The sequence below is a fragment of the Vulpes lagopus genome, chromosome 9 (assembly GCF_018345385.1).
Source record: "Vulpes lagopus strain Blue_001 chromosome 9, ASM1834538v1, whole genome shotgun sequence".
Classification (NCBI taxonomy): Eukaryota; Metazoa; Chordata; class Mammalia; order Carnivora; family Canidae; genus Vulpes; species Vulpes lagopus.
This window is the reverse complement of record NC_054832.1, coordinates 10737554-10758685: the sequence shown is the minus strand read 5'-3', so window position 1 is coordinate 10758685 and position 21132 is coordinate 10737554. Positions and strand designations below refer to the sequence as shown.

Sequence of the window (21132 nt, the reverse complement as noted above, 5' to 3'; positions counted from 1 at the left end):
GCTCACCAGAAACGGGAGGGCTGAGAATCAAGTCCAGGGAGCATCATGCGGGTATATTTCGTGCTAAGATACCACCCTTTTTTTTTTTTTTTTGGACTTAGGACTTGCTATTTTTCACAAAAGAATGGGATAGAGAAAAGTAATCCCCTATGTAATAAGCCACCCATTTTAGGTTTCAAATCCATTTGGTGGCTGAACAGTACGGGGCTAGGGAATTTTTTTTTAACTCACTCTCAAAATACAGAGTTTGAGATAGCCACACATCTCAAAAGCAGCAGCAGTAATAGGACAGAACAAGGGAAGGAGTAAAACAACAAGGGTTACAATGCAAATAAGACATATTCCCAAATGTCTCATGGCTCTCAGACCAGAAACTGCCACAGCGAAGGGAGCACTGGACTGGGAGTCCGAAGGCGGCCCAGGCCACCTGGGGCAAGCGAGGTCACTTCTCCCAACCCCACATGCCGGACAACACGGGGCTGAAACAGTCGTTAAGGGAAACCCTTTCTCTTTCTAAACCGTGCGGATTTGCTGTTTTCCAAAAAACCTCCATCTTTTGGCTGAACAGTCCACAGACCTCCCATCGCAAACCAGAAAAGGCCCTGGGGTGCAGGGTTCAGCAGAGAGAAAACAGGTCTCAAAACCAATGGTGTCTCACCAGCCCAACACTGCTCAGCGGCCCTGGCCCCGCTGTCATCCCAGAACCCAGCGTCCTGCCCAGACAACCTGACCGAAATCTACGCAAGAAGTGGAACAAAGTTCTTGCTCTTTCTTTCGGATGCGCGCAGGTAAACGGCGGAGAACACGCTGCAGACCACGGGAGGGTCTGCATCCGTCCATCCATCCATCCGTCCATCCATCCATCCGTCCATCCGTCCGTCCATCCATCCCCCCCAACCCCCACCCCTGCGCTCCCGGAATGAATCAATCCTCTAAGCGAGGAGCCCGCTCTAGGAACGCCCCAGAAAAACTCCCGGGATTGTAGGAAAACCGCAGGATCCCAGACACGCCGGCGAGTTTCTTTTATTCTTTTCAAACTTCACGTCGCGCCTCCGAAAATGCAGCAGGTCCCCAAAGGCTACGCGCGGGAAACACACAAGCCCTTTCCAGGGTTCCCGCCAGCCATCCCCGAGCCCCGCGGCTGCGAATCTCCAACCGCCCCAACCCCCCCAGGCCCCCCAAGCCCCCCAAGCCCCCCAATCCCCCCGCTTCGTTTCGTCTCCGTTGCTCTAAAAAAGTCCAGGGGCCTGGGGCCTGCGGGGCCGGGGTGGTGGTGGGGATGGGGATGGGGATGGGGATGGGGATGGGGATGGGGATGGGGATGGGGATGGATGGGGAGGGGGCCCGGGCCGCCTGCCCAGGAACGCGGGGAACTTTCCTCCCTCGCCCCGAGAGACAAAGCCGGGCGCCGCGGGGCCCCGGAGCCTCCCCGGGGGGGCGCGCGGAGCCCCCCGCCCCCTCCCCGCGCCCCAGGGCGCCCCCCTGCAGCCCGCGGCCCGCGCCCTCCCCGCGCCCGGGGCGCACCGCCGGGGCGCAGCGCGCAGCCCAGCCCGCCGCCTGCGGGGCGCGGCGAGCCCGACTCACCGGGACCGGGACCGGGCGGGCCGTGGGCATCATTCCATGGCTGGCGCGCGCCGCAGCCCCGGGCGGGCGCGGGCGGCCCTGCGGACGGAGGGCGGCGGCGGGAGGCGCGGGAGCCGAGCGGAGCGCAGCGGCGCAGGAAGGGGCGGGCGACCATGTGCCGGGGGAGGAGGCCGCGGCGGCGCGGGCGCTCGGGCCGCAGGAAATCCCAGCACTTCGACAGGAAATCGGGATCCTGACTAAGCATTCCCGGCCCGCGCCGGGGGCTCCCGCCTCGCTTAACCCTTGGCCCGCCGGCCCCGGTTGGGGGCGGGGGCGGGGGCGGGGGTGGGGGGTCCTCCCGCCCCGCCTGCTGCGCGCCCCGCCTGCTGCGCGCTCGGAGGTGCAGGGGCCCGGAGCTGCTCAGTCGGAACCTTGGCCTTGGCAGGCCCCCACCTGCGCCCCGACCCAGGAGGGGGCCCGCGGAGACCCGGCCTGCCACCTCCCTGCCGCCTCCTGCCCCGGTTTGCAACACTTTACCTGGCTGCCCCCCCCCCCCTTTCAGAGCTCTCCCTCTGCTAATTTCATTTGCGTCCAAGGGCAGGGGGCAGGGATGTTCTCCATCAGGAGAGTAGGGACAGTAAACTGGATGTCAGACCCTGATGCCGGTGAGAATCTGGTTTTTGCCTTTTTTTGTTTGTTTGTTTTTTGGTTTTGTTTTGTTTTCCTGGCTGTGTTCCCTTGGGCAAGTCACCTAACTCCTCTGGGCCTCCGTGTCCTCACCCGCTAAGTGAGCTGGTAATACCACCCTCTCCCAGGTTTGACTTGGAAATCAGATGTTCAGACGGGGCCTGGCACTTTTTGTAAATGCTCACACCGAGGATCCTTAACCATGGGAGACCTCTGAGAAAGGCAGGTTTTAACTCGGGGCCAGCGAGCGTGCTGGGCCTGTCTGTGTCCGCTTAGGAAGCCTTAGGATTTCGTTTTCTTCCTAATCACCGAGTGATTATTTGTCTTTCTTTGCAGCGTTTGAGAAACTGCTTTCTGCAGACCCCCTTCTGGTGAAATACGAAACTCACAAATCTCACGGAATTTGGGGATTTTGCTCTTAACCCAGGAGTCTGGACGTTTGTGGGGGTTTCTTTAAAAGTCAGGAGAGGAAAAAAAAAATACATAAAAATAAAAGTCAGGAGGGGCTTCAGGAAGCTTGAGAAAAGCAAAGTAAATCTCTGACCAGTCAGGCCACGACTGGGCAGCGGGGGTGGGGGGTGGGGGGAATGATTCTCTGTGGTTTCCCACAGGCATGGGGAAACCGCATTTAGGCGTTTCTACCTGGAGGATGCAGCTTGGTGGCTTTGCTGTAAGTCTTTCAAATTCCTTTGAAACCCAGTCAGACTTTGAAGAGGGAACAACATGCCCCTGAGTGAAAACAGAAGCTTGAAATGAACTTGCCGGGAACAGAAAATTGGGTGTCAGCCCCTCCGCTCCACGTCAGTTCTAGATGCAAGATGGTCTCTCTCCTGCAACAGTTTTTCAGGGGTCAGAAGCCTTGAGACCAACTCTGGGCTTGGCACCAGGGTCCTGCCCCAGGCCCTTTGCAGCTGCTGTTCCCTCCGCCTGGAAGACTCTGCACATGGCTGTTCTTGGCATTCAGCTCACAGCTCAGAAGTCAGCTCCTCAGAGGGGGCTTTCCCCCGCCACCTGGTCAACTTGTCTTTGGCACCCGCTTCCACCCCTACCTCTCCCGCACATTGCAGGCCCTGTTCATTGCTTCAGAGCTCCTGCCACTCCTTAATTGATCCTATTTAGCTGCTTATTTGTCATCTGTCTCCCCCTGCATGGGCAAGCTGCACCAGAGCGGGCTGCAGCCGTCTCCACCACTCCTGCATGCCAGTGCCAGGAAGAGAGTGGCTGGCCCACAGGAGACCCTCCCCAAAGTCATGTCACATGAATGAAAGGGGCAAACAAGATTAGAGTGACCGGTTCACTCTGTCCCTTAGTATCCTGTATCTTCCGCTTTGATGGGGAGGCGCTCAGATGAGAAAGCCCAGTGTAATGGAAGAAGCACTAGACGGCTCTATTAATGCTTCTGGAAAGTTAAAGGCATAAGTAATTAAGACTGTCGGATGACGTAACTGCAGTCTCCTTGGGACAGTCCCAGTTAACTCTTCCCTCCTTTGTGCTCCCCCCCGGCACTTCTGTTCCTTTAAGGCACGTATTTATCACATCATATGCTCGCTGGGTGAGCCCTCTCTTAAGTCCCATGGCAAGTGTAAGTGTATTATTATCTAAGTATGTCTTAACTTTGGGGGTGACTGGGTGACGGGCACTGAAGGGGGCACTTGACGGGATGAGCACTGGGTGTTACTCTGTATGTTGGCAAATTTAACACCAATAAATTTATTATTAAAAAAAAAAAAAAGTCCCATGGCAAACTCTTTGACTTGGAGGGAGAGGAAAGGAGTCTGCATTTATTGACCGCATACTCTGAGTGGGGCCCTGAGCAAGATGAACTTGAATTCATTAAAAGGCAGTCGTTAAATGCCTGTAATGTGCTCGAAAAACTTCTGGGCACTAGATCTGCAGAGATGAGCTATTCTTGCTCTCCAAGGAAGATAGACCAGAAGGTTCTATTTAGGAAGCAGGGAGAGGATTCCTCTCCTAGAGGTATGCCCAAGGGACCCCGGGGACTATAGAGAGCATGGGAAGGGTTCCTAAGTCAGCACGGGGGGTGGGGGTGTATCTTAGCAGCTTGGGCTGCTGTAACAATACCACAGACAAGGTGACTTATGAACAACACAGAGGGACACCCGGGTGGCTCAGTCCGTGAAGCATCTGCCTTCCTTTGGCTCAGGTCATGATCCCGGGGTCCTGGGATAGAGTCCTGCACCAGGCTCCCTGCTCAGTGGGGAGCCTGCTTCTCCTTCTCCTCCTCCCTGCTCGTGCTCTCTCGCACTATCTCTGTGTCTCATAAACAAACAAACAAAGTCTTTATACACACACATACACAAATTCATATCTCACAGTTTCGAAGGCCGGGAAGTCCAAGATAAGTCCGAACAGATTCGGTGTCCGGTGAGAACCCATTTCCTAGTTCATAGATGGTGCTAAAGTGCTTTTGGCACAGTTCCTCAGGGATCTCCAATGGAACTGGGTCCACTTGTCCCCTAATAGTAATCCACCGGTTAATAATCCACTTTTTTTTTAAAGATTGTATTTATTCATGAGAGACACACAGAGAGAGAAAGGGGCAGAGACACAGGCAGAGGGAGAAGCAGGCTCCATGCAAGGAGCCCGACGTGGGACTCCATCCCGGGTCTCCAGGATCAGGCCCTGGGCTTAAGGCGGCGCTAAACCGCTGAGCCCTCCGGGCTGCCCATTAATCCACTCTTTATGCCTTTTGTCTCTTTCCTCTCTTTCTCGCTCATTCATTCTCCCTGGGACAAATCACCTCCCAAATAAAGTAGCTGCACCCAATTCCTTATCTCAGAGTTTATTTCTGGGGGAGCCCAATCCAGGGCAACATTCCTTCGTTTATTCACAGATTTGTTCCCCAGGCACCCCCTATATGCCTGAGCAAAAACGGAGCACAAGTATGGGCATATAATATAGTTGTACAAGGTTCAGCATGGTCTGAGCAAAAGTGCATGTTCAGACACAGAAAGCAATGAGACTGAAAAGCTTTGCACCATTTTACAGTTGAGGAAACTGAGGCACAGAAGTGTTCGGTAACTGGCCCAAGGCTAAACGTGCACAGAGGAGCTTTGGAGTTCAGGCTTTTAACCACCACCCTATACTGCGTCTCCTGATGGTTAAAGCTATGGGTGCGAGCTGTGGGTGAATTCGCTCAAGTGGAATGTGTGGACCAAGAAGATAGTGGGATCAGGCTTGACCTCTGAGGGGCACTGTAGACGGAGGAAGAGGTGCTTCCAAGGGAGGCTGAGACGGAGGAGCCTAGAAGGGAAGTGGAAGGAAAGCCAAGGATAAGGGAAGAAATTTCGTCAAAGGTAAGAAATGGCCAACACTCAGATGCCCCAGAAAGTTGAGTCATTTAAGGATTGGAAAGCAGGTGTGCATTTTATTGGACAATTAGAAGGCTGATAACTTTTGCCAGAGCTGTTTCAATGGAGTACAGGGATTGGAAGCCAGATTGCAGTGGGTTGAGGAGCGAGTGGGAGATAGCAAGTGTAGACAACTCTTTTCAGAAACAAGGCTGTCTATAGCTAGTGGGAGGTGAGGGTGGAGGATTCTGTAAAGACGGGTGGGCGAGTGAGCATCTGTGGTTGATGGGAAGGTCCCAGGAGAGTGGGAGAGGGCGTACTGGTGGAACAGGCGCTGAGGATGAGGAGGGGCGGGAGGGGGAGGTGAGTGGGACAGGGCCTGGACCACCTCCTCCACTGGAGCAGAGGGTCAGGGGCTAAGGACGGACCCAGTCCCACGGTGAGCTGACCTCGGATTCCTCAACCAGGGGTTAGGTGGGCTCTTAAGGCCCCCTCGTTTAATTCCTCCTGACATTCATGCACTGGGTGAGAATAATCCATTCCAATGTGGATGAATACAAAGTGACTTCAGCCCCATAACTGGAAAAGAAATGGCACGGGAGGCTGTTTTGGCCCAAAGTAGGTAAGCCAAGTGGCAAAGGGGAGGATGAGCAGGGAAGATTTGGGGAGCCAGAACAGGCACAGCTTGATGACTGAAGGTTGGAGGAAGAGTGGGGGGCGGTGGTGAGAACACGGGAGGGGGCCAATGGTGCTCACCTGTGAGGGGGAGGGAGGTATTTTTAACCATGATAAAGAGCATGGGAGGGGAGGGGTTCGAGGCGGAAGATAATGAGTTCCTGTTTGTGCTTTGTGCTGGGAAGGCAGTGTGGGTGGTGGGTAAGAGTTAGCGGCTTTGCCTGGGGTATGGGGAGGTGGTGGGCTTGAGGGTGGTGGGAAGAGGGAGGCGGGGGACCTGCGTGGTTGGTGGGAAAGCATCTAGATGGCTAACACCCTTTACTAGCTTCTCATGGTCTTGCTTTATTCCGACTTCTCCGATGCAGGGCTCTTGTCCTTGGGGTAAACCTACTGGGCAATTCATTGTTGTGGGGGCTTCTTGTGCTTTGCAGGATGTTCAGCAGCATCCCTGGGCTCTACCCCCTGGATGCCAGTAGCCACAGCCCAGTTGTGACAACAGAAATGTCACCAGACTCTGCAAAGCGTTCTCTAGTTGAGAACAACTGCTCTATCATCTTTCCCTCCTGTCAGGATGTCACTTAAAAAGTGTGACTTTGGACAGTCTGACGTCCAAATAGCAGGAGCACCTATTCCCAATGGCGGAGTCACGTCTACAGGGTTCAGATCCTGGTTCCGCCACTTCCCTGGTTCGTGACCTTAGTCAACTTTCTTCCCTTCTGTCGGCTTCTATTTTGTTGTGCTGTTTTGTTTTGTGTTCTTGTTTTGCTTTTCCTCTGTGAAATGGAGTTTTTGATGAAATCAAGTAATCCGTGTCAAGTGCTTGGCTCCGTGTGGATGCTAGTTAGTCTTCATTCTGTGCTTGCTCGTACTAGTGATATTCCTAGTGGTAGGCAGACACAGGTGAGACATCCAGTGAGCATTTGGAAATTTGGGCCTCAAGATCTGGATGTCACAGGGACACCTGGGTGGCTCAGTGGTTGAGCATCTGCCTTTGGCTCAGGTCATGATCCCGGGGTCCTGAGATCAAGTCCTGCATCAGGCTCCCCACAGGGATCCTGCTTCTCCTTCTGCCTATGTCTCTGCCTCTCTCTGTGTGTCTCTCATGAATAAATAAAATCTTTAACAAGAAAGAAAAAGGATCTGGATGTCACAGATGTATCACAGACAAGAGGAAACATGTAAAGCTGTGGGCGTCTATGACATGACCTGGAGAGGGTGTAGATCGAAGAGACATTTGAGCAAGAACCCCAGAGGACACCAAAATTTACTGAGCAGCAGAGGAGGAGGAGTCTGTAGGAGTCCGTAGCTGAGATTTGGGTGGTCAGAAATGCAGAGTGGGGGAGCCAGGTGTGAATTTTTCATCTGGCCAACCGTAAGCAGCAACCTTGGCCTTTGGGTGGTGGGAGGCATGTCAGCCGACTGTGGAGTGATGTTGATGTTTGGTGCTCACTTTGAGAGCTCACCTGGAGTCAGGAGCTGTGTAGATAGTAACGTTCATTTAATGGTCATGACAAGATCCTATTTATCATCTCCATTTTATGGATGAAGAAACTGACATTCAGAGAAGGAGGCGAGCGAGGGTGAGTTCGACAGCAAGGAGGGTGGAAGGAGAAAGGGCTTTCACCCAGAGAGCCAAGGAGGACGTAGAGCCCCAACACCCGTGGGCATCCACCTGTGGTAGTGGAACAGAGTGTGAGGCAGGGGTGAGGGGCTGGGGGGCAAGGCCGGGAGGGCCCTCCCCCCCAAAGGGGAAATGTCCAGTGGTGCCGTGCCAGGCTGTACTGAATCCCGAGGCAAAAGGAAAATTCAGTCATGCTGACCCTTGTTTTTAAAAGTGTGATATTTTATTCATCCTGGAATGTTTGCATCAATTTTCTTTTACACAATATCGTGTTGAAATATTTTTTATCTTGATTGCTGAATTTGTTGGCGCACACTCAGCAGGACTGAACGGAATTCCAAACTCTTCCAGCCTCCTCGACTTTGCTGCTTATGATTCAGATTCCAGCCTGCCTCACTCCCCGTCCCTTCGCCAGGAGATGGCAAGGCTCCTGATTTCAGCCCCACATAACAAGAGCCAGTGGGAAAGAGGTCACTCTACGGGAAACCAAGTGTTTTTAGGAAGAGGAAATGGATACTGGGCACCAAAATCTAATCAATGTCCACTATGCTTGGGCCACCTGGAGATGGTGCAAAGAAGAAAACATTCTGGGGAGGGGGGAAAGAATGGAAGGTGGGTTTGGGACACATACACACAAAGCCAAGTACTTAGCCTGCATTGCAGTCCATAGGCTCGGTTTTTCTTTTTTCTTTTTTAAGATTTATTTATTTATTAGAGAGAGTACAAGTGGGAGAGAGAGAGAGGGAGAGAGAATCTCAAGAAGGCTCCATGCTCAGCATGGATCCCAGGAATCTGAGATCATGACCTGAGCCAAAACCAAGAGTCGGATGCTTAACTGACTGACCACCCAGGTGCCCCTGTAGCCTGGGTTTCAAATCTCGCTCACCTACCAACCCTGTGATTTTGCCTCACAACTTAAATTGTTAAGGTTCAGTGTTCTACAAAATAGGGACAAGGAAAGTACACATACCATAAAGTGTTAGGATTAAGGGAATCAAGCCACATGAAGGTACTTGAACATAATAAATATTCAGGGTTTCATTTCTATAGTGTGATATCAAGATTTTAACAATTATTTTTCAAGCTACTGGGTAATGAAGGAAAGAGAGATAGAAGAGTAACATGAAGCTTAGGGGGACTCCAGAAGGGATTTTTGTTTGTTTTTCCAGTTGGAGGAGCAAGAGAAGGAGTGAGGGGAGAAGGGCAGATGTATGTGGCGAGCAGTGATTGCTCACCTGAGTTTGGGAATACCTGTTATACCTTCCCAAGTTACATTTCCATCACAGGAAAGTTGTGATGGAGCAGGGCTGCACATGCCTGGCCAGCGTGGTCAGGGACAGAATCCAGATTTCCTAATGCCTAGGGAGGTGTTCCTCCCTGAAAACCTGGCCACTGTGCTATATCTAGTCGTTGTCAATCCTGGAGCCACTCCTTGAGCCCAGGTCACAAGAATATGAGAGGTGATGAGGTCTCTCTTACCACATTGTTAAAAAAAAAAAAAAAACCCTCTTTGCAAAAGCAAAACTTGAAAGGGCCCTGTAGGGTGAACACCCGGTGGCATTTCCTCCAGAGATGCTAAGCATCAGGGGAAAATGCTTCCCACCATTAGGTTATTAATTTTAAAAGCTCCATTTCCAGCTATAATGGAGCTTTGTGATAAAAGGGTCAGACAAATGGGTTATCGCAACAGTCTCTGAAGGAAGTAAGGTTCTCTTCTGGTTTGTGTGAGATTAATAAGGACTTCACCATCTACCCTTCTCGGGAACCCCAGATGACCCAGAGCAAGCCTTCCCTGATCTTTTGTGGGTAGAGTTGGCCTCTCATCTATGTTTCCATAACATCCAGGGATCAATGCTGGTAGAGCCTTTACTGCTATGCACTTCATCGCCCCCCCTGCAGACCCGAGGCCAGGGACTCATATTCGCCTCTGTACAGCCGGCACCCATCGGCGTGCTAGCACACAGAGCACACTCAACCCACATCTCCTGAATGAATGCTTGCATGCTTTATGAAGCAGCACCCCTCTTCAGCTGTGTGAGAAAACCTGCTCACTTCCTGAGTAAGCAGAGTTGGGCAAGGAGGATTTCAGGGCAGGCCTCTCGAGCGGGTACACTGTGCAGACTGGAAGCAACTGTGTGTATTGGGAACAGCATCAGTGATGATAAAACAGTAGCTAAAATGTATTGAGTGCTTTCTCTCTGCCGGGAGCTGGCATAGCGTGCTGATGATTCTAATGGCACTTTCCAGCAATCATCTCAGGTCATCTCAAAATAAACTTAGGACGTCAGACTATTAATACCGTACATTTTCCAGATGAAGCAACTGAGGCTCAGGAAAGTTGCACCCAGAAGATCTGTTCTGGAGCCGTTCAGCGGTTAACTTCATGTTCTCTTGTTGCAAACTGAGCTCTGGGGATCCAAATAAGTCATGGAGTTTGCAGACTCCGTATCTAAGGAGTTTATGGTGTATCCGAGCCATAGATTTATACTGTAAAATAGCAGGTCCCTCTAGTCGGCGCCTACTGTTTCAGAAAAAGTGGAAAATCCTCCCCCGGTGGTTTTGTAAATAGTCCTTAATTGAACTCAGCGTTGGTATCATTACCACCAAGTTCTGCAATTATCCAGCCTGGAGCTTATTTGCTAGGTCGCAGCAACAGAGATATTTACACATCCAACTTTTAACTCTGGGCAAGATTTTCAGCCTGTAAATTGCTTATCCAGCCGCAATCGTAGCTGCTAGGAAACTGCCTGGGGCCGTTTCGGGGGAATGAGAAAGAGAGAGGATTCCCCCAAAGTCAGCTGTTGCCACCCCAGAATAATAACACTAACAGTTAAGAACTAACAATTGTACAGTCCTTTACAAATTACAAAGCACATTCTCATACGGGTAATTCCTATGAGAGTGGGAGGAGAGGACTGGTGTGAGGGTTATTTAAAAAAACCCCAAAAAACCCAAAGGCTCGTTTCCCCCAGGGCTATAACATAATCTTACACTCAACCAACGTTTGGTGAGCACCTACTATGTGCTGAGAACTGTACTAGGTGCTAGAATGTACTGGTGAGCAAAGAAGATGCTGCTCCTGGACTCATGAAGCTTATAGTCTAGCTTCGGAGAAAGGAAGACTGTAATTCAATAGTACACACCGGAAAATATAAGGTTACGACTATTGCAGTGCTATCAGAGAGGTATAAAATGCAATTCGAACCCAAAATGGAGGGATTTAAGCTAATCCAGACTCTTCTGAGCAGCGATGAATAAGAGTTAAGTAGGCAGGGCAGCCCAGGTGGCTCAGCGGTTTAGCACCTGCCTTTGGCACAGGGCCTGATCCTGGAGACCGGGGATCGAGTCCCACATCAGGCTCCCTGTATGAAGCCTGCTTCTCCTTCTATCTGTATCTCTCTCTGTGTGTCTCTCATGAATACATTTTTATAAAAATCTTAAAAAAAAAAAGAGTTAAGTAGGCAAAGAAAGAGGGAAAGTGTTTTAGGCAAAAAGAACAGCCTGTGTAAAGGCCCTAGGACCAAAGGGAGTATATTCATTAGCTTTTGTCGCATAACTGAGCACCCCAAAACTTAGTGGTTTAAACATTGACCAGGCCATTTGGCCCTTAATTCTGTAGCCTGGCAATTTGGCTAAAATCAGCCAGGCATTTTTCCTCTGATCTCAGCTGGGCTCACTCATATGCTTGTGGTCATCTCCCGGATAAGCCAAAGCAGCTTATCTCTGTTTTGTGCAGTTGTACCTTGCCTGGCAGGTTCATCCAGGTTTGTTGATATAGCAGCAAGGTTCTGGGATGAGCAGGAGAGGAAGCTGTAAATCCTTTTACAACGGAGGCTCAGAACTCACACAACCTCATTTCTGCCACATTCTGTTGATCAGAGCTTCTTTACATATAATCACTACGGGGGTACCTGGGTAGTTCAGTTGGTTAAGCATCTGCCTTCAACTTAGGTCATGATCTTGGGGTCCTGGGATCCAGCCCCACATGGGGCTCCCTGCTCAGTGGGGAGCCTGCTTCTCCCTCTCCCTCTGCCCCTTCCCCTGCGCATGTGTGCACACATGCTCTCTCTCGAATTAATAAATAAAATATGAAAATAGAGGGATCCCTGGGTGGCGCAGCGGTTTAGCGCCTGCCTTTGGCCCAGGGCGCGATCCTGGAGACCCGGGATCGAATCCCACGTCGGGCTCCCGGTGCATGGAGCCTGCTTCTCCCTCTGCCTGTGTCTCTGCCTCTCTCTATGTGTGACTATCATAAATAATAATTAAAAAAATTTAAAAAAATATGAAAATAGATATATGATCAATAGGATATAGAATCTTAGAAATGGAAGAGATTTTCAGCAGAGTCTAGTCCAGGTAACAAACAGTAGGTATGTACCAAGTAGATGCATTTTAAAGAATGGAAGGATGCACACATCGTACATGCCCAGCTTCAGCATCTCTAGTCCATGGAATATTGTATGATGGTCTGGAACTAGTTTCTCTACCTTGGGTTCATTTTGACTCCCTATCTTTGTTCCTCGAGGGAAAGTGAAGTCAAAGAGGTTTATCTAAAATGCAAACTGAAAGAAAAGAAAAGAAAAAAGAACAAAAAGAAAAAAGAAAAGAAAAGAGAAAGAAAGAAAGAAAGAAAGAAAGAAAGAAAGAAAGAAAGAAAGAAAGAAAGAAAGGCAAGCAAACAAGTAAAAGGGGCACCTGGGTGGCTCAGTCAGTTAAGCATCTGACTCTTGGTTTTGGCTCAGGTCGTGATCTCAGGGTTGTGGGATTGAGCCTCACATTGGGCTCCACACTGAGAGTGGAGCCTGTTTAAGATGTTCTCTTTCCTTCTGGCCTGGCCCCTCCCGACACAGGCATACTTTCTTTCTTTCTAAAAAATAAACAGCAACAACAACAACAACAAAAAAGAATAAGTGCAAACCTAACCTTATAACCTTTGATGTTTCTCCAATGCTTGCCGCACCTATTGGTCCATCAAAATCACTAAGACGGGCTTTTTATTTTTTTATTTTTATTTTTTATTTTTTTAAGAGGGGCTTTTTAAAATACAAACTCCTGCCCTCCACTCTAGATTCATCAAATGAGAATTTTTGGGCTTGGGAACTGAACTGGGATCAATATTATTTAAAAGCCATCCCAAGGAGTTAGCTACAACTAAATTACCAGCTTTTTGGGAGCCACTATCTGCAAAGTAGTCCAGATGCAAGCTTTTCAAGAAAGATACTCTAGGATTATTGATCTCATCAGCTCAGGCATGGCCTCTTTAAGAAATAATCTCTCCTTTCCCTTTGTACCACCCCCAGAACTCATGTCTCCTTTCACTGTGTGCTCACTGTATCCTGCATAGACTTTTTATAATGTTATTATTCAAAGGCTATTATTAAAATCGGCTTATGTACTTGCCACATCCTCACTCCCCTGCCTCAGCCCTTTCTCCCACTCCCAAGGCAACCATGTGATCGTAGTTATCATATAGACTCCAGTCCTCCAGTACCCGAGGGCCTGGTACAAAATCGACCCAACCTAACTGATCCAAGTGTCCATTGATGGGTGGATGGATAAACAAAATGTGCATACATACATTATTCGGCCATCAAAAGGAAGGAAATTCTGACACGTGCTACAAGGGTGAAACTTGACATTATGCTGAGTGAAGTAAGCCAGTCACAGAGAGACAAATACTGTATGATTCCACCTAAGTGAGGTACCCCGGACAGTCAAATTCATTGAGACACAAAGTAAAATGGTGGTTGCCCGGGAATGGGGGGTGGGGGAAATGGGGAGTGAGTGTTTAATGGGGACAGATTTTCAGTTTTTTGAGAGGAGAAAAGTTCTAGAGATGGATGGTGGGGATTGTTGCCCAACAGTGAGATCGTACTTAATACCACTAAAATGTAAACTTAAAAACGACGGCAGTGTAAGAAAATTTAAGATGGTAAGTTTTATGTCATGCGTATTTTACCACGATTAAAATTTGAAAATAAAATTGAATCCATGAAAGTATGGATGGTCACCAAGCATTTGTTGAACACCTCTAGGATCAGAACATTTCCTGACAGGATGGCTTTGCCAGAGACCAGCTCTATTATAACTTGGACTCTTTAAGATAATGGCTCTGCACATATTCCATAGAGCCACCGATGGGTGACAGCCAGCTGAGGTTAGGCCAACACTGCTGGCTCTCCATCTATCTGTCTGGCTCCTGAGGCTTGGCCCTTTTCCCGTCTTCTCCATTCGTGCCTGTGGTCTCAGCACTATTGTCCCTGGCAGACTTGGTGTGGCTCTGCCTCAGACTCCCACAGCTAATGGACCCTGCCTCGCACAAATCCAAAGGACTTAGCTCCCAGCTCAGGCCAGCCTCTTTGGAAAAAGCAGTCAGATAGAAAGTTCTTTCCCAAATAGAGCCAAGACCTCTGTCCTTATAACTTTCCTTTCTATGGTTCAAATTCTACCTTCTGGAACATTACAGGGCAAGCTCAACCTCTTTTCCCATCCAGCAGCTCTTTGGACACTCACATACAGCTCTGATGATCCTTTGCAAATATTTCCATATCTTTAATTTCTCAGAAAACAGATTTCTAGATCTTTCCCTCCGCCCAGTTGCCATCGCCTGACTTCACAGCAATTTGTTCATGTCCTCCTAAAACATGGCTCTTGGGGGTAAATTCTCCAGGTAAAGGGCACCTGAGTGGCTTAGTTGGTTAAGCGTCTGTCCCAGAGTCCTGCGATGGAGCCCTGCATGGGCCTCCCTGCTGGGGGGCTAATCTGCCTCTCCCTCTTCCTCTGCCTCTCCCCCAACTCATGCTTTCTCTCTCTCCCATGTGCACAACTCTATCAAATAAATAAATAAAGGATCTTACAAATAAACTCATTCATTCCTTCATTCATTCTCCAGATGGCATCTGACCAGTGCAGAGAAGAGCTGGATTATTATTTCCACGATGTAGACCCAAATTTGCTGAATCCTGAAATAAATCCAGATATCCATTACATCGTTCAATTTAACTCTAAACCCAAAGTCGGCTTGTTTAACCACACACTTCCTATGTCGGCCCGAAGTGAAATCAAGTGAATGTTCTCCAGACTTCAGTTTGTCTGAAGTATCTATGTGCGCTACACATTGAGGGGACGTGGCGCTATTTCATTTTTTAAATAGCTTTTCATCAGTTTGTTTTAAAAGTTAATTAATCTGCCTCTGGAACTTCTCCACTTCTCACCGCATGTGCAGTCACATCTCAGATGTCACAGGCTGGTTGTCCTCACTTGCCCGGGCAGGATCCCACCTCCTTCCCCATAGAATCTGACCCAGTTATTTCTGGGAGCCCCAAGGGGGTCTCATGTGAGATCTAATACAGGCTCATGATTTACTCCAGGTCCCTTGTGGCTGTCCTCTGCCCTTAAAGCTTTCCCATCATGTGCATGGTCCTGCCACTGCCTCCAGCACCAGGCACCAAAACACAGAGCCCCATTCTGATGTGTCGCAGAGCCCCCAGCACCACAGATTCCACATACAGTTATGGTGCCTTTGTCTCGCCAAGCCCCTTCTGCTACAAGGGATACCTTCGAGGGGCTCCTGTCCCTCGTTCTCCATTAGTCACCCAAAAGCCAAACATAGCATATAAAATGTGAATAGAAGCATCTTTAGAGTGAACCCTGGGTGGCTCAGCGGTTGAGCATCTGCCTTTGGCCCAGGGCATGATCCTGGAGTCCCAGGATTGAGTCCTGCATCTGGCTCCCTGCATGGAGCCTGCTTCTCCCTCTGCCTGTGTCTCTGCCTCCCTCTCTCTCTGTGCCTCTCATGAATAAATAAATAAAATCTTTAAAAAGACAAAAAAAGAAGCATCTTTAGAATTCTTTGCCATCTTGCATCTCCACCACACAAACTAGGCAAAAATAGTCTGATTGCCCAGCGAGCATAGCTCTGAAAGAGATCATCTAACCCTTCTAACTTACCCACCCTCCACCCCCCTAATCTGTCTGGATGATAAAGCTGCAGGCCAACAGGGACAATCACACAAGCAGAGTGATTGTGTGAGGCTGTTAAAGCCAGGAAGAGATCTGTCTCCCGAGGCCCCCAGGAAATCATAGTTAAAAAACTTGCCTCATAAAGGTGGGCACCTTCGTGATATTTACCTGGAAATTTCAAGGTACTTTTTTAAGTCATTAAGAAAATAGGTTTTGTGTGAAACCTCAACCATTCCCCCAATCCTTCACTCTCCCTCATCCCAATCTTACACTCTTCTTGTCTATTAGATCCAAACTAGGTTTCAATTAGAAAAAAGATGTATGAAATCTAGCAATGACATTGCTAGAAACATAAAGTATTTTTTTTAGAAAAAACTGTAAGTTGAATAAGGTTTTCCCTGAGGACAAATGCTAAAAAAAAAAAAAAAAAAAAAAGAAGAAGAAGAAGAAGAAGAAGAGCTGCAGATGAATCTTGCCTTTTCTGGAAATTGAAAATTGAGAGCTGGTGTGCCTTTCTTATTGGTTTGGCTGCTTTCTCTGAATGTGGCCTCTGAGCCAGTCTTCTTGAGCTGTGGAAAAGTCATGACCCCTTTCCATGCCTCACTTTACTCATGAGTAGAATGTGCTTTGATGGTGCCCATTCTCCGACTGGAAAAATGATGGATAACATGATTCTATCACCTGGGTTACCTGGGTTACCCGGTACCACTTTCCAGTAGGAGATCCGCATCCTCACTGACACTTGTTTTCTGTTTTTTGTTTTTTTTTGGTTGGTTCTGTTTTTTTATAGTGGCCATTTGGATGGGTGTGAAGTGGTATCTCATTGTGGTTTTGTTTTGTTTTAAAAGTTTTATTTATTTATCTATGAGAGACACACAGAGAGAGGCAGAGACATAGGAGGAGGGAGAAGCAGGCTCCCTGCAGGGAGCCTGATGTGGGACATGATCCCGGAACCCCAGGATCATGACCTGAGCCAAAGGCAGATGCTAAACCACTGAGCCACACAGGCAACCCTCACTTGGTTGTGACTGTGGTTGTGACTTGCATTTTTCTAGTGATTCATGATGCTGAGTGTCTTTTCATATGCATATTATGATCTTCTTTGGAGAAATATCCATGCAAGTCCTTTGCCCATTTTTATTTTAATTCTTTTTAAGATTTTTTTTTTAAAGATTTTATTTACTTATTCATGAGAGACACAGAGAGAGAGGCAGGGACACAGGCAGAGGGAGAAGCAGGCTCCCTGTGGGGAGCCGGATGTGGGACTTGATCCTGGGACTCCAGGATCACGACCTGAGCTGAAGGCAGACGCTCAACCACTGACCCACGCAGGCCTCCCTGTTTATTTGTGTGTGTGTGTGTGTGTGTGTGTGTGTGTGAGAGAGAGAGAGAGAGAGAGAGAGAGAGAGAGAGGGAGAGAGCCAGCAGGAGCAGCAGGAGAATGAGCAGCAGACTCCCCACGGAGCAGGGAGCCCGAAGCAGAGCTCAATCCCAGGATCATGACTGAGCCGAAGGCAGATGCTTAACCAACTAAGCTGCTCCAACCTTTGCCCATTTTTAAATTGGGCTTTTTGTCGTTGAGTTTTAGGAGTTCTGTGTGTATTGTGAATATTAATCCTGTATCACATATGTAATCTGCAAACATTTTCTTCTCTGATTCTGTGGGAGTCTGTCATTTTAAATGGGCTTCATAGGGACACCTGGGTGGATCCTGGAGTCCCAGGATCGAGTCCTGCATCGGGCTCCCTGCATGGAGCCTGCTTCTCCCTCTGCCTGTGTCTCTGCCTCTCTGTGTCTCTCATGAATAGATAAATAAAATCTTTAAAAACAAACAAACAAATAAATAAATGGGCTTCCTAGAGAATGTGTCATTTGGGCATTCCAATGAATGGAAATGGTGGAATCTGAGAAGTGTAGATTGGGGGAATGAAAAGAACTGGAAACAAGCCCCTAAAGTCATTCTTAAAGGATTATAGGGTTATGCCACTGCGTGACGGATTGGGAATCAGGCAGGTATGGGGGCAGGAGGGCAGAGCACGGTTGTGAGGATGGTTTTCCTCCCCTTGCTTCCTTTGTCCACAGAGGGCCCCTCCTTGAGAGCAACATTCCAGGCACTCGCTCATGTGACGGGTGGTAAGAACCCGTGGGTGGAGCGGGGCCCAGACCCTCCCCAGGCTGGCTTCTCCCAGTCTAGAGGTCTAGAGGGGCAAAGAGTATTAGCAGATCCCTTTGGCCACGACCTGCCATCAGTCTTATTGGTGGTACAGATGACATTCTGCTATCCATCTCCCTATGTGCTGCATCTCTCCACTGCTTCTGTAGTCAGAAGCAGAAGAAAGAGGTTATTATTTATCGACCCCTCGAAGACCTCAGCGGCTGGTGTCAATCACGAGTGGGAAACAGGCCAAGCATCGTGCCGTTCCTTCCCAGCGCTAAGCACCTCGCTTTTGATTCCTCATCCATTTTATCCAACAGATGGTCAAGCAAACCAGAATCCATCGCTACTGTCTGCGGGCCACAGGGAAATGGAAGACAACTAAACCTTGTCCGCCTGCCTGGAACAGGCCAGGCATTGTGCCTGGTGGTTTGCAAGAACTTATTGTGATCCTCCTAATAAGTACATTTCATTGTCCCCAGATGGGGAAGCCGAAGCTCAGAGGTAAAGCTAGTTGCTCAAAGCCGCACGTCTGCCTGATTCCAAAAGCCAGACCTCCTGTTATGCCCACGGAAAGGAGTTCCCAGGGCCCCCGAGAAGCTGCCTTAGGAACCACCGTGGGAAGGGGAGGGGATGGGTCCCAGCCCACCTCACCACTTCCCCCTGAACCACAGACCTTTTGATCTGTTTTATAGGACTTGTTGTCTGAATTGTAGAAAATGTATTAATTTTCCCTCATTAGAACAATTTCTGTGCCATCAACAAGAAGCTCACCATCCAATTCTTTATTCCTGACCGAGAGTGTTCAATCAACGGCAGATTTTATATTCGGTGGCATCTTAGGGTCAGGAGTAGGTTATTAGCATCACACATAAAAATTCATTTGCAAAAAATGTTTTTCCGTTTAAATGACACGAAACATAAAGGTGTGAACAGCAGGCACGACACTATGTCACTGACTCCTTTCCTATCTCAGCCCTTACCATGGCCCAGACCTTTCCTTCTTACCTCCTCTCGTTGAAGCTCCTTGGCTTGGGGCCCAGCCCCTAAGAGCCCTGGCCTTGTGCTCTGGTCTCCTGTTCTGGAGGCACATGTAAGGAGAGGTCTCACTGACTGAGTAGAACATCCCAGATTCATGGTTTGTTCATTTCCCATCCCAAGATGTGAGTCTTTGTGGAAGGCAGCAGCCCCGCGTCCTATGAAAGCTGACAAGGACAGTGTTCTCTGCCCTAGGGCTACTGGGTGAGGGCAGGGGATCTGGGCTGGAATGATCAAATACCCCTAGGATTTTACATGTACAGGGAATGATGCAAAGGTGCAGGGACAGAAGATAACATTCATACTGGTCGCAGGACACTAGAAGCCCATCGGTGAATCTCTACACTGGGAAACCTATGCTTCCTCATGGCCCAGTAGTTCCACCAGAATTGGTGTACGTAATAAAAATTAGTGCACAAGTCCACCAAAAGGCAGGTGCCAGCCATTATCATGACAGCATTATTCATCATAATAAAAAACTAGAAATAACTCAAGTAGCCATAAAAAGTAGAATGAATGAAATGTTTTGGTAAAGTCATACAAGAGAGTGTTATACTGCACTGAAAACAAAGAAACTATGAACTATTACTACCAACAACCACATGGGTGCATCTCATAGGTATAATGAAAGGGCGGGGGGGGGGGGGTTGGCAGTCCTGGTGGCTGCACTTGAACTAGATAATTATAACAGGCTCTTGGCTATGATCTCAGCTGCCCAGACTCCCTAGATCCTGCTGTTTGAGCCAGGTTCCACCTGCCCGTTGATCCTGGAGCTACCTGCCATCCTGCCAGTAAATGCCTTTAATATTCACGTTTTCCCTAGTCACTTGCTCTGTTGGTGACCTAAGCCCCTCTCTAGCACGTAACCTAGGTCTAGAAGGCAGGAACCAATAAAACTATAAAGGTGATTGCATTTTGTCAAGTATAAAGAACCAGGATACATGAAAGGCATTATTATTAATTTAAAAAAGACAAAGGAAATGGGTGTATGAAATGCTCAATTGGTTTGAAACATTAAAATCATTTAAAACCATGCTTCCCAAGGCTACCTAATTGCAAAAAGCCATAAACTCTCTAGGGAAAACAACCATTAAAAAGAGCATGACATTTCAAAATGTGATACAAGTCAGGACCAACTAGCTTATGATGGCTATCGTAGCAGAATTGTTATTTTGGTTTAATGGGACACTTAAAAAATACAATTAGATCTTTAGACTCTGGCAGGATAAAAGCACATAAAGAAATGAAAATAGCAGGTATATTGGAAGATAATGTTACATAAGGAAATTATTTTGGTGAACTTTATTTGAATCAGGATGATTCATAATTGTATAATTAGATACTTCAATTTAAACGTGAAATGCAGTAAATTACTCAAGCAGCAAACAGAGCATCTCTCTCTCTCTCTCTGGTATTTCTCAATGAAATATATTAATGATTAGGGTTGGGTTTTTTGTTTTTTTGGGTTTTTTTTTTGTTTTTAGTTGTGAAAGTTGATAGCCTGATGTCTGCAAACAATTCCTGTTAGTTTGGAAAGTGAACATTCAGGGTACCAGTTCTATTTTATAGTAGGTCATCCTTCCATGAGGTCCGGGTGTCCTCATGTCCCATGATGGCCTTGGGAACCCTAGAGCTTCCCAAGTGGCCATATCAACAGTGCATTGTGGTTGCTGCTCACAGAGATGCTGGGATGGATGGAAGGGTCTTTGTCTGATGGGCAGACTGGCTTCCATGTCAGAATCTCAGACCAATGCTTTTTCTCTGGAATCAGAATGGCTCTTCTGTTCCTTCCTCCTGCCATGTTTGTTTAGCCATTCCAATTAGGGTCTATCTAGGTGGAGGTGGCTAATTTTTACTGGAGATTAAACATTCAGGGGCAGGGGCACCTGAGTGGCTCAGTTGATTAAGCATCTGCCTTCAGCTCAGGTTGTGATCCCAGCATCCTGGAATTGAGCCCTGAGTTGGGCTCCCTGATCAGTGGGGAATCTGCTTCTCCCTCTCCCTCTGCCAAACCCCTCCCCTCCACTAGTGTTCTCCCTCTCTCTCAAATAAATAAATAAAATCTTTGAAAAACACCATTCAGGGGCAGTTTTATCAATTGCACCTATGTTGCCTCATCT

At 48.3% G+C, this 21132-nt stretch overlaps 2 protein-coding genes across 3 annotated transcripts in view; one reads left to right on the top strand and one right to left on the bottom strand.

Annotated features, from left to right (window-relative positions):
* The window catches only part of ASAP1 (ArfGAP with SH3 domain, ankyrin repeat and PH domain 1), a 355167-nt gene extending 353469 nt beyond the window's left edge, over positions 1-1698 (bottom strand). Inside the window, exon 1 of one of the 2 annotated variants that reach the window (XM_041769623.1) lies at positions 1585-1698. The gene's annotated coding sequence lies outside the window, so the exon portion shown is untranslated. The remainder of the gene's footprint in view (positions 1-1584) is intronic. The other variant, XM_041769622.1, reaches the window with a different exon arrangement.
* Positions 1328-3133, top strand: LOC121498560 (translation initiation factor IF-2-like). Its single transcript, XM_041768578.1, has 2 exons — positions 1328-2228; positions 2587-3133. The coding sequence occupies exons 1-2, from the start codon at positions 1328-1330 to the stop codon at positions 2670-2672; spliced, it is 987 nt and encodes a 328-aa protein (XP_041624512.1). The 3' UTR covers positions 2673-3133.
* Positions 3134-21132: the final 17999 nt, after the last annotated feature.

Excerpts from the sequence above, each read along its gene's own strand:
- LOC121498560 (XM_041768578.1), top strand. The coding sequence starts at position 1,328 with ATGGATGGGGAGGGGGCCCGGGCCGCCTGCCCAGGAACGCGGGGAACT. Across the intron at positions 2,229-2,586 it reads GATGTCAGACCCTGATGCCG|CGTTTGAGAAACTGCTTTCT; the intron begins GTGAGAATCTGG and ends CTTTCTTTGCAG.